Genomic DNA, 12,776 nt, shown 5'->3' with positions numbered 1-12,776 from the left:
AGAGAGAGAGAGAGAGAGAGAGAGAGAGAGAGAGAGAGAGCGCGCCAAGGTAATGATTGTGTCAATCAGGCCATTTGCAGGTGTACCTACCAGAAATTTGCCAAACAAGCAAATTTCTATTTCTTGTATCCCTCAATATAGGTTTTGGAAGTAGCCTGTATTAAATAGAAAAGGATATGAAATAAAGATTTGTATCCATGTACAAACCTCTTGCTCTCATGTTAAATATAAACACTGTCTCTTCTCAAGAGAGATCTAAGAAAGATTAAAAACTAGCCGTAAGATGTTTCCACAGCACAGAAGTCCAGTAGCTCCTGGTTTGAATGGTGCACAGGGTGGAGAGGTGAGGGAAAGAAATGGTAAGATTAAAGCTTTTACCACAATAGTCCCTGGAATAAAACCACACATGCTACCAAGAAGCCACATACATTTATTGCATGAACATGGAAAAGCAAGGTTTTAAAAGGCAAGGTGGGATCTCTTCTCTGCCTTCTGATGGGCTAGACGACTAAACCTCAAAGTAGAACAGATACTGTAACGATGTACTCCTGGACTCACTTTTTCTTTCAAGGTTATGGAAACAAAACAAAACTTTTTGTTCTTCTTTGTACTTCTGGGCTCTTGGTAGGTCGATCAGCCACTGCTTTGTCACCAGAGTTCTCAGCTGAGTTTACAAATGGATGTGTCCAAGACTGCCATCTGGTGGAAATGATAGACATTGAGACCATTTGCTTCTAAGTGACTAATGGCTAAGACCTATTTTGGGGGTAGAGGGACAGTTCATTCATAACAGCACTAAGAAATATGAAATAAGGAACTAATTTAGGAGAGCAGACCATATAAAGAAAACCCAAACTGTAGTTGGGTTTTATAAACATTTCTGTAATTAGAAAGCGTAGCATCTTCCTGAAATGGACCTAATCCCTGCTCAAAATATTACCTGCCAGCAATTTAATCTATGCATTTTAAACACAGCCAACAGTGAAATACTGCCCACATTATCCAAAGCTCATCCTGAGGAGTAAACACATTTAACTTTTGTTGTTGTTTAAAGTAGAATGAGGGGCACAGATAATCAAATATATTATAAAGTTGATATTCAAGATGACAAGATACTGCTACAGTACAGTGACGTGGAATGTCCATACAAGCAAATGCAACAGTGAGTATAAAGAATGGGAAAGGCTGGCTTCTGCAAGAGCTGGAACCATGGGGCAATGGGAGAGTTAGAGGAAGATGGCTGTGTTAGATTTTGATCCTTAAGTTCCAGTTGTATTAAACGTTTGTACCTGTATTTACTAAGAAGAACAAAGTCATAAAGGAAAAACTGCATTTACTTACTCATAATATGAATACATTGTCAGTGAATGCAATTGAAGGTTGGTAAAACTGTTGAAGAAAATGATAATATTCTAAAACTTTTGAATGTACACGACTCCGTACAGTTCATCAAATTTAGCATGTAAGATCTTAACAGCTTATATAAACTATCTTAAAAACTTCAAAGTGAAAGCAAAGAAAGCTCACCAAATTTAACAATGGCTCCTCAAGGAAAGATATTCTGATGAGTAAGAACTCTACAGCACTGTTCACTCTAGCCTCGCAGGCCTCTGTGGTCCACCTCCCACTATAGCTGAGAGAGCATTTACTCTGCCAGAGGGAAAGCTGCCCCAGTAGAGGGAAAACCACAGCAGGATCTGAGACACAGAGTGGCCGTGGTGACACTTGTGCTTACTTTAGGAGTTCAGTTATTCTTGCACTAACAAACCACAAACAGCATTAGAGGGAGGTGGAGGAAATAACTCATGAATATGTAAGACTAATAGTTAATTTGTTAAATCTAAAGAAAATTAACGGAATATACAAGCAAACTTAAATAAAAGATATACCTAAACAAATGAGACTAAAAGTTCACATACTATATAACAAAATAATTGGGAATTAAACCAGAAAAATACATTACAATATTTACCCACCAAACTGGAAAAGTGCAAAATGAGAAAGTGGAAAAAAAGATGGGCATTGTTGTAAACTACAGGTATAAAACTGACACCATCATAAAACAATTCAGAACCATTTAATTGATTTTGTTTCTATATTTTGTTTTCATTTAAAAATTCATTTTTAAAAAAATCCTAGTACATGACCAGAACATGAACTCTAAATGAATGGGGAATCTCCACCCCACAGAAACTTGGCGCCAACAATCTATAACTCCTATTGACGAGCTTCCCAAGGATTTATTGGTGCTCGACTAAAACAGACACCTGACAACATTTCAATTGAATATAAGTTTATACTTCCTTGAGAATAAAAGCATGTAACGGCAACTTGAGCTTTAATAAAAGGGAAATGAGCTTGAACTGAAAAAGAATTACAGAAAGCGACATTCACTCACTTTATAACTGCTACACAAATTTCATGGGTGTTAAGGTTTTGATGTCTTTTCTGTAAGGGAAAACTTACAAGCTCACCTTCCCCAATGCCTATCAGGGAGTCACTGGTCTAGCTGTAATTCCTAAACACTGGAGGCTGAGCCACGGGTGAAGGTACAAAGCAAGCCCCGTCTCAAAAAAAGTAGCTAGTCTTGTAGAAGAGTTCATCCACACAACTTGTGTACTTAGCCCACATGACATACCCACAGGCTGTCAACGCTAAGACTGCACACATTCTTTTGAGGTGTATCATAAGGAAAAACGACGATCCGACTTCCAGAACAAGGCTTTACTAAAATTCATTACACACTACTGTTAAGACTTAAGCTTTCACTTAAGCTAAACCAGGGTGATCCTCTGGAAATAATTTCAAATACCATTTGAATGTAACAAATGCAGTTCAACAGGACACAGCACTTAGTCAAGAACTAAACTAGTAACAAGCCTGACAAAGTGGGCAGAGCGCCACTAATCATTACGGCTTTGCCAATGACAGCAAAATTCAGATATAAAGCAACTTGTAATCAATTTAAGCTTTTAAAAAAGACATCATTTAATAATATATTTCTCTCATGGGGCTACTCTTCCTTGGTAACATCTGCCTTAAATTAGGAAAGTCTAGAGATAGTCACTTCAAAGGAACTGATACGTTAGGGTGGACCTGAAAGACACTTTACCTGAAGACAATTAAGGAGTGGGAATTCAGTATCTTAAATGGGATAGTTTTTAAAATATAAGAATAAAAGGTCAAAATCAAAACGATATTAAATATCCTAACTTTGACTAACAATTAAGACTAAATTTTCCTTTTGCCCCAAGCTGTAACACGGCCTGACATGGTAAAAAAGGAAGCCATGGGGTGGATGAGATTGAATGAGCAATACAGCACTCTACTGTTCATAAGTACACACACAGGGGCTGGCAAGACAGCTCATCGGATAAAGAAGTCTGCTGTCAAGAATGACATGAGTTTGATCCCTGGGACCCACACGGTCAGAGGAGAGAACTCAGTCCTGCATGTTGTCCTAATTTCTATGTGTACTTTGGGGCATACATGCCTACACAAACAGACACACAAATGACATATATACAAAAGAAATATATAAAGCAATATTCATGAGAAGGTACCCAATTTTAGATTCCCAATGGATCTATTAAGAGAATATATATTAATTCCATTTTTACTAAAAAGAACTAAAGTCAAGTAAAATGAAGACATGACCACCAGGAATCAGCATTTGAGGCTATAGTAGCTAACAGACAAAAGGCAACAAAATATAGGTAGCAGAAATGGACCATGCATGGTTAGGTAACCAGTATTTGATAAGAGGCATGGTGTTGACACAGCAGCTACATGAAAAAGAAATTATCAATACTATGAATCAAAAAACAAACAAAAACCCTAGAGATGTACATGGGGAAAGAAAACTTCCAAAATTTCAGGACGAGGGCATCTTCCTGTCTGTTGTCAAGGCTTCCTACTCAGATCCAAGAGGCCCTGCACTTTCTCCCTGTGGCATCCAAGATGGATTCAACACAGTGAATGGGGAAACATGGAAAGACCTGGGCAGTGAGTAACCTTGTCAATAAGAGTGTAGCCTGCTTACTTCAGAGCTTGAAGCAAACAGACGCAAGGAATGCTCCCACTCACCGGGACTGGACCTCTAAAAGCTTACACAGCAGGCAGCTCAGCATGTACCCCTGGCAACTGGGAGGCTGAGAAAGAACTGTCCTGAATTTGAGGCCAGTCTGGACTACAAGACTGAGTTCTAGACCCACAAAATAAAATATCCCTCAACAACAAAAACCCAACCAATTAAAAACGTAAGAAAACATTAGAGATTATATATGAGATGATTTCATAGAAACCATAGGGAAAATGTTAAATAACAAGAGGCCCCATGTGCTACTAAAGTAACAAGTGATGAAAAACAAAGATATAGAGAGTTTGAACTTACCAAACAAAGACTAGAAACTAAAAAAGACAAATGGGAAAGAGATTGACTCAAAAGAACAATGGTGCAAAGGACTTGAGAACTGACTTCAGAGAAGGCACTCAGAAGGCCTATACACATTTTCACATGCAATGAGAAATCTGAATTGTATGAGGTACTGCACCGCCTGCCTCACTGACGAAACTCAAGGTACACAATATGGAGTATCAATGAGGATAGAATGGGGCGGATAGCAAGCACCAACTTGGAAATATGAATCCTTAATGACCCAGTCATTAAGTCACATTATTTCTAGAATAAGCGGTATTACTACATGCCCAAAGCATATGCAGGATGCCTGGTGCAGTACAATCTGGAATTTGCAAATAACCAATACTTGAACGGTACAGTCACAAAACTGAATACAATGCTTGTTAACAACTCTCTTTCTCAAAGAGAGGGATATAGAAGAAACTTAACAGGTTAAGTTTAAACCTGAGGCTAGGAAACACAATTTCCTCTTTATAACACACCCAAAACAAAACATGGTGGGTGGATCTGTAGGGAAGGGGCGACAGTTTTGTGGTTGAGACAGGGTTTCTCAACTATGTAGCTGAAGCTGTCTTCAAACCTGTAATCCTTTTTGCCTCCTACTCCTGAACACTAGTGTGCGCTGCCAAGCCAAGCAGTGACAGCAACGATGATCTCTTTTAAGAACACCACTTTTACACACAGTGGTGGCACACACCTGAAATCCCAGCACTCAAAGAGTAAAGGAGTCATAAGCAGGTGGATCTCTCTGAGTTCAAGGCCAGCCTGGTGGTCTACATAGTGAGTTCCAGGACAGTCAGAGCTACACAGAGTAACCCTGTCTCGGGGGGAGGAAGGGACCAAACCAAACCACCAAACCAAAGAAAAAAACCGAATAAACCCCACTTTTCTTTTCCACCTTCCATGTACAATCCCATCACCACTAACAACCAAGGCAAGTGCTTTTTCCAAGTGTCCTTTCTTATAAATCATTTAGTTTCATCTGCCAAAATACTTAGGACAACCGACTTCCTAATTTCCGTCTTCTCAAAGTTAGTCTTATTCACCTCTAATTCACCTTTCAAGAGATGAACCTCTGAGTTTGAGGCCAGCCAGAGCTTTGTGAGACCAAACAGGAAAAGACAGAAGCACTTTGGGGTTGAGAACAAGAAGCCATGGAACACACATTAAGGAGAGCTTAAGCTTTACTTCTAGATCACACTGACAAAATCACCAAAAAGGAACAAAAACAGACCCCTTAGGCTGCTAGGAAGCATGAGTCTTTCCTGTCATGCTGAAGACCCTGGGTTCGATTCCCAGCAAAACAAAAGCAAATAAACGAACCAAAACCGATTACCTAGTCTTTTCTTTTGGACTCAAAGAAAGAATATTTCTAAATATTAATCTAAAGTTAAATATGGAGGGTGGGGAGACAAGCACGGAAATAAAATCGCTTAAATTCTAGTGCTAATGACCACTACATCTGGCCACCTTTTAAATACAATAGATTTCGGTACACCTAGGAATTCCTCAGCTTATGTAAAAATTACAATGTAATTTTCACTGAACACTATTTGGCTGCCTTCAGTAAATTTAGGGGATCCTAAATCTGAGGCCACTCTAGCTATATATTTATCTATCAAGACCACCTCAAAACAAAAGTAACTTCTCTCCTTAAGCGTACATCGTCTTTAAAATCCTGTGTAAAATAAAGTGATTAGTACTGGTTCTAAGGGACTATTATTTGAGCTGTGCACTGAACTAGCCACCTTTCATGGGGGAAAAAACCCAAAACCACACTGCTAATGTCAAAGAATGAGTGACAGGCTGTGATTATCCAGGAGACATTTTCTCTACCGTAAACGAATGGAGCATGTTGCTCTAGGAGAACAACTGGCAGTATTTGTTGCCAATGATAAAATGTTACCTTTCAAAAGAAAATTAAAATACTGAAAACTCTTTCCAACACCATGAGCTTGATAGCTTCTCAATACTTCCAAGATTTAAAAAAAATCAATCATATTAGCAAATAAATTTAACTACTGCATAATAAAAATGTCAGCATTCAAAAAAAAAATTATACAATTCAGTATTTTCTAAATGGCCAACATGCACAGATAGAAATCTGACCTCACATTGACAACACACACAGAGTCTTCTCAAAGAAAGGCTTCAACCTCCACAGTCTTTTTCCTAGTTAGTATCTGCCAGGTTTCTACAAACACCAGAATGTGACAGGCAGCACACAAAAGAAAAGACATTTAAAAAGCAGAGAGAAGAATCCAGCCCAATGTTGAAAAATAAACTGGTGCCACTTTTTATGTCACTTCCTTTGTTTTCTTGGAAAGTTATTGTCATAAACCAATGTTTATAACAATAAACATTGTCTACTACTAACAGGGGTTTTATAGTTCTACATAAAGTGCGCTTTAAATTCCAACACAATGAACACCAGTAGAATCCACAAAGCACAAAGTACTTTGTGACATCTAAAATTTAAGGTTACAAATGGGTCCTGAGACAAACTTTAGAAATAACTGGACTACAAAGTTCACAAGAGTAAACATTAAACATGGATACAGTCTTTCTACCACGAGGACCACTACCCTCACGTGGCACTAGCAGGTAGTCTAGAGCAGATAAGTTAACTAGTACTGCCCTACCTGGTCTGGCTGATTTCATTCATCTATGTTCATATCAGGATTTCACAAGTATGCCAATGATACAGATTTAAAACAGCCAAAGTTGCACTTTTATTTTTGAAAATCACACCAAAGAGTAGTATGTCACAGTGTTTTAAAATCAATTCTTTATTTAAGTAACAAGTTGGTTACTGCATCGTATGAAACATCACAATACCATTCTGGACAGGTACTCTCAGGACAGGGGCGGAGCAGAGTGGAAGGTTAAACAAACCATTTTGCGTTCTTCATTCCCCATTTTTTAATACCCCCCCAACCCCAATAAAGGGACAAGTAGCTTTTTAACACCATCATGTAAAGCACTTTAACTTACAAGGCTAAAATCTAAAGAATAAATAAAATATGTTGTGGCAGTAATTCCTTTCAGAGCAAAAATCAGGTGCACAGGAACTCAAGTGGTCAGGAAAGCCATCTGTATGCAAACATGTGGCTCCCAGACAGCTCAGGAAAATGATACAGAAATACCAGGAATTCCATTTTGCACAGGACCAGATGATGACTCATTTTTAACTACACACAAAGGCAACTACAACCTGCTGAAACACAATTAAACAAAGAGGAAAATGTTTACAAAGCATCCACAACATGTAAACCATGTACAAATGGATACATTCACCACTTCTCTGAACTCTGGTTCAGAACTTCTTTTTGATAAATATTTACTCTTCATGTTCAGCACTGACTGAATTTAATACATGCAAAACTGAGGGAAAAAAATCCCAAGAAGTCCAACTTATTGTAAAAATAGAACTAAATAATTTAAGTACCTTATGTGACAGCCACTCTGTACCGTGCCCAATGTTATAAAATGAAAGGTTACTGAACCCATGAAAATATCTCTGTAGATTTCCCTTAGATCTAAAATAGATGCTTTTAAATGTATTTATAGTATTTCAATGTGATATTCTGAAATTTTTAAAATAACAGTTAAAAATTATACCAAATTACATAAAACTTGTATCTAAAAGCTGAAAAATTAAAACTATAGAAACCCACATGTAAAACAAAAGGAAAATCGTAATTTACATTATAAAGGCAAATCTCATCAATTAGAAGAATTTGAAGCATTAAGATGACAAAGCAAATTATAAATAGTCATAAATTAATTCATGTGGTTTCAAAAGATCTAGAAAGAGTTGAAGGATGTAGTAGACACATGCATAAAATTTGTAAAAGTTTATATTATTGCCAAAGACCGTATCTTGAAGCAAGGCAATGTTACAAAGTGAACATTATTGGAGAACCCAGTTTGGTAATACAAGGAAATTGGAAAAAATTTAAATAACAGTAATAAATACATATTCTATAGTAAATTGTTCAAATGAAATTAAAACCCACAAAACTACAAAAAGCTTCCAACTTGGTGAACTGAAAAACTGGAACTTTTCTTACAGTTCTTTACTCTTATATGCTTATATGTCGTGTTTTGTTTTGCTTTAAAAAAAACCCATAATGTATCTTCGGAGTATAGCTAACTATATTCCCATGCACCTCAGGCACATTTGTTATTTGTGGTAAAAACAATTCCGTTGTTTTCTAGGGCCAAAGCCTCACTACAGTTGTAAGCAGATGCCTGTAATACTGTAGAGCGCAGGCAATGCTCTGCGTGGCGATGACCAGAAGTACAAATGGGACAATAATGGGAAGGGCTAACGGTTCTGCTCACATCACAAAACAGTGGGAATCCAAAGAATATTTCCCCTTGTAATGAAGAAAATGTGATTAAAAGTTTTTCCCCCAATTTCAGAATCAAAAGCATTTTAGAAGGTTTTTAAGGCTATCATGGGTCTTCTAGATCTCCAGCGCCCTACAAGAAGAGAAAAGGAAGAATATTGTTATTATGTACCTGTACCACTCCAGGTGGACTGACTTTCAAAAGAAAACAAATTAGGTGAACAAATTACCTTCCTTTCTTTATTAGAAAAGGTCATTTTAGCAGAGATGTGTGTAATGTATACTGTGTGCATACATGTATATCGAATATAGAAAACTGTTGGGATTTGTCCCCTCCCCTCTTCACCTAATGGCCTTCCTTTCTCAAAAACACTTTAAAAATATTCAGGCTTGGGAAAAAAAATATATCAAAATATCAGCTACATGCGAAGATTCCAAACTTTTAAATTATGGTACCTTAAGCAACTTTAAACATAGACTATCGAATAAAAACCTAAGTTAATGTATAGCAGAAAAAAAATTGTTTAAAATATTTTGTAATTTAAATTATCTATTTTAAACAAGGCAAAACTTAAATCTATTTTTAAAACAGCTTAGGATTCGTACATTTGCTAATTAATGCCTGATGAATACTTATAACGAAACTGGAAAATGTCGCAACCTTTGATGTGCTCATGGGAAAGCTTTCTTAAACAGCTACATGTGCCAAACTATTTGAAAATGAGTGTTCCACACCACAGAAAAAGGCAGCAGAACTGAGGTACTTTTAAGTAAGCAAGACCTATTTTTTAATTAAGATGTTTTTCTCTTTCGCTGATAACAGCTAATCCAAATTGTTCGGAATTTAATAGTTATAAATTTACTTTAGTTTTCCAGTATCCCGAACCTGATTGTTAAATAAATAAAAACTAAAAAAAGTACAACATGCATAGATTATTCCACATCACATGCTTTATTTGGACTTAACACTGATAATTTCATTCTAAACACTTGGTTGACATCCATTTTTATATGTATAGTAATAAGCTGTACAGAATATACAGATGAAAGCTATGAGTAGTACACAGTTCTTTTAAAAATGTTTCATAAAGAATACAGAGAAAGGAAAAATAATCACACATCCAGTATCTCAACAACTTCTAAAAATAAAACTACAGAGATGTAAAATATAAACAAATCAAACAACACATAGATTATCAACTCTGAAAGAAAGTTATAGGCCAGCACCAGCCATTTTTTCAAGAACTAAAATAATAGTTAAGCACAAATGTATTACAAAGCTAACTACACATGTATGATATATAAAATAAGCAGTGTAATTCTACATTAACAAGTTTTTCACAATGTATAGTTGTCTTTCCAATCAATAATTTCTAATCCTAGTTATTAAGAATTAACTGCTGACTTTCATAATGGCAACCTAATTTCTGACATACAATGCAAAATGATATATACCTTCATTAAATTCAAAATACTATAAATAGTCAATTTTAAACTATCATAAATGTGTATGCAAAGGCCTTTTAAAAAACAAGGTTATAGGAATATAAGAAAACTAGTTTTCCAACATTCAAATAACAAAATGGTTATAAAATGCACACATTATACTTCCTAAGTAAAAACTGTCAAACCAAGATCACAAAAATATTACCCAAAAAAGGTCATATTTTTTCACCACTCATCTTTGTCCCTGCATCTTCATTACAGCTGTCTAATTCACCAAGACCACTTTCTGATTCAGTGAGTCTTTCCTGCATGGCCACTGGGTTTTCAGCGTCACTGTTCGAAGCAGCAGCTGCAGCAGCCGGGTCGGCAGGGCCTTCTTCTCCCTCTACTTTAGCTAGCCTGTAACTAGTCAGCATCTCCTCCAGAAGTTGTCGGTAGTTTCCCCTATGATTAATTCTCATTTGCCTGAGAGCTTCCACCAATTTTCCCTGTGATCCACTTTCCTCTGCTTCATCGGAGGCCTTTTTTTAAGATTTAAGACCCCAGCGTCAGTAGACAAACGAGGATATCACATGTATTTCATAACATCACACAAAGCACTATTTTTCTCTACCATAAGCAACACAGTTAAGCGAACATTTTCATTAATTATCAGTTCTTACCTGTGCAGATTAATAAAAACTTGTAATTAAGTTATTGTTATTTTTAGTCAATTACCATGAACTAGTTTGTCTTATTCTAATTACTACTTGAAGTTTAATCTGAAACTTTGCTTTTAGAATTCTTACACGAACATTTTCTAAACTAACTTACTTTTAAAAAATTGTAGGCTTAACTGACTTAGTTCAAAGGGAAACAGTGTTTGAAAGCAAGACAAAGGACAGAAGAGCAGTCACCAGAAGGTTAGTGTCTTCATTTCTGCTAAATGGCAAGTAGGAAAACAGATATAAAGCAAAACTACAAAAGTTGAAACTGGATTCTTTTAGAGATTTAAAAAACTTTTGAAAGACATTTTTACTTGCCTTAAAATACAGTATTTTAATAAAGCCACCTCTAGATAAATTATTTTAAACCCTAATACTGGAAATTCCACAGGTTTTTGAAATTATGAGTACTCTTAAGTGTCTTAAGTATTCTTAAGCAGTCTTCTTAGCAAAGAAGGATCTCATTACCTGATGAAGTGAACACAAGGGAGCCTCACACACGTGCTCCTCCTGGACACCATCACGGCAGCCTCACACGTGTCCGTCATGCGCACCATCACGGCAGCCTCACACGTGTGTCCGTCATGTGCACCATCACGGCAGCCTCACACACGTGCTCCTCCTGGACACCATCACGGCAGCCTCACACACGTGCTCCTCCTGGACACCATCACGGCAGCCTCATACATGTGTCCGTCATGCGCACCATCATGAGTCTCACACATGCCCCTTTTATGTACACCATCATGAATGAATCATATCATGCACTCTTTCCAAAATGTGCAATAGAAACCTAATTGCCCTGGCTTTCTATGTACCAGAAAAGAGGGATGGGAAAAGTAACACTAATGGAACCATAAGAAAACAGTAATGCAAAATCAGAAAGTAGGCTGGGATACAGGAAAGCTGGCAAAGGCTCCTCAAAAGTGTCAAGCACAAAAAAAACCCATAAGCTTGATTATGACCATGACTTACTTGATTGAAAACAATAGCAACAGTTATTTCAGGAACAAATAAGAAAATTTAGATTTGGCATTTTATGGAACTATAAAATTTCATTTCCCTAGGTATAATGGTATTATTGCCACATAAAAATCATTCCAGTTCTAAAATAAGCCATGCCCTGAAATGCTTAACAGGCAAAATACTATGATGCCTTTAACTTGTTTTCAAAGGGTTAGTTACAAAAAGACTTGATATATACTGTATATATTTCAGATAGTAAGATATACAAAAAAACTAAAGCAAAATGTGAACACAACTGACATCTGTAATAGTCATTGTCATTTCAATGTTTAACCTATTAGGAAGTTATCACCACCAATGTTAGAAAAATTTTTAAAAAGGTTACTGATGGAAACTCTAAGATACAGTCTCAACTACCCTTGGAGACCTAACATTAATAAATCCACATATTAAAAATTGTAGTGTTCATGAGAAAAGGTAGAGAAAGGACCCACGTGCTTAAAAAAAACCTGTCCTCATGGCAAAAACAAACAAAGAATGACTGTGTATTCTTATGTGTCTTGGGTTGTTCATTTTCACATATTTAAAGTGCTGGGAAAGAGGTGAGAGGGATGGCTCAGTGCTTAAGAACACTAGTGGCTCATCCAGAGGACACAGGTCAATTCCCAGAATCCATGTGACTGCTCACAATTGTCTGTAACCCCAGTCCCAGGAAAATCGAAACCCTCTTCGGTTCCCTGGGCACCAGGAACATAAGTGATGCAGACATATATGCAGCAAAGAACCCATTTTCATGAAATAAAATAAAGTGCTTAGGGGGCTGGAGAGATGGCTCAGTGGTTAAGAACATTGCCTGCTCTTCCAAAGGTCCTGAGTTCAATTCCC

The 12,776-nt window shown here is 36.8% G+C and overlaps 1 protein-coding gene across 4 annotated transcripts in view; it reads right to left on the bottom strand.

The window, feature by feature from the left end:
- Positions 1–410: 410 nt before the first annotated feature.
- The window catches only part of Ppm1b (protein phosphatase, Mg2+/Mn2+ dependent 1B), a 60,922-nt gene continuing 48,556 nt past the window's right edge, over positions 411–12,776 (bottom strand). For 2 of the 4 annotated variants that reach the window (XM_005354690.2, XM_026782866.1), the window contains one exon: positions 7,179–8,908. In XM_005354690.2, coding sequence (XP_005354747.1) covers positions 8,882–8,908 — 27 coding nt within the window. In that variant the 3' untranslated portion in view covers positions 7,179–8,881. Of the gene's footprint in view, positions 700–7,178; positions 8,909–9,704; positions 10,743–12,776 lie in introns of those variants that run through there. The other 2 variants (XM_013348992.2, XM_005354689.2) reach the window with 2 other exon arrangements.

The sequence above is a fragment of the Microtus ochrogaster genome, chromosome 16 (genome assembly GCF_000317375.1).
Source record: "Microtus ochrogaster isolate Prairie Vole_2 chromosome 16, MicOch1.0, whole genome shotgun sequence".
Taxonomy (NCBI): Eukaryota; Metazoa; Chordata; class Mammalia; order Rodentia; family Cricetidae; genus Microtus; species Microtus ochrogaster.
Note: the sequence above shows the minus strand (reverse complement) of the source record. Positions and strands in the feature narration are given on the sequence as shown.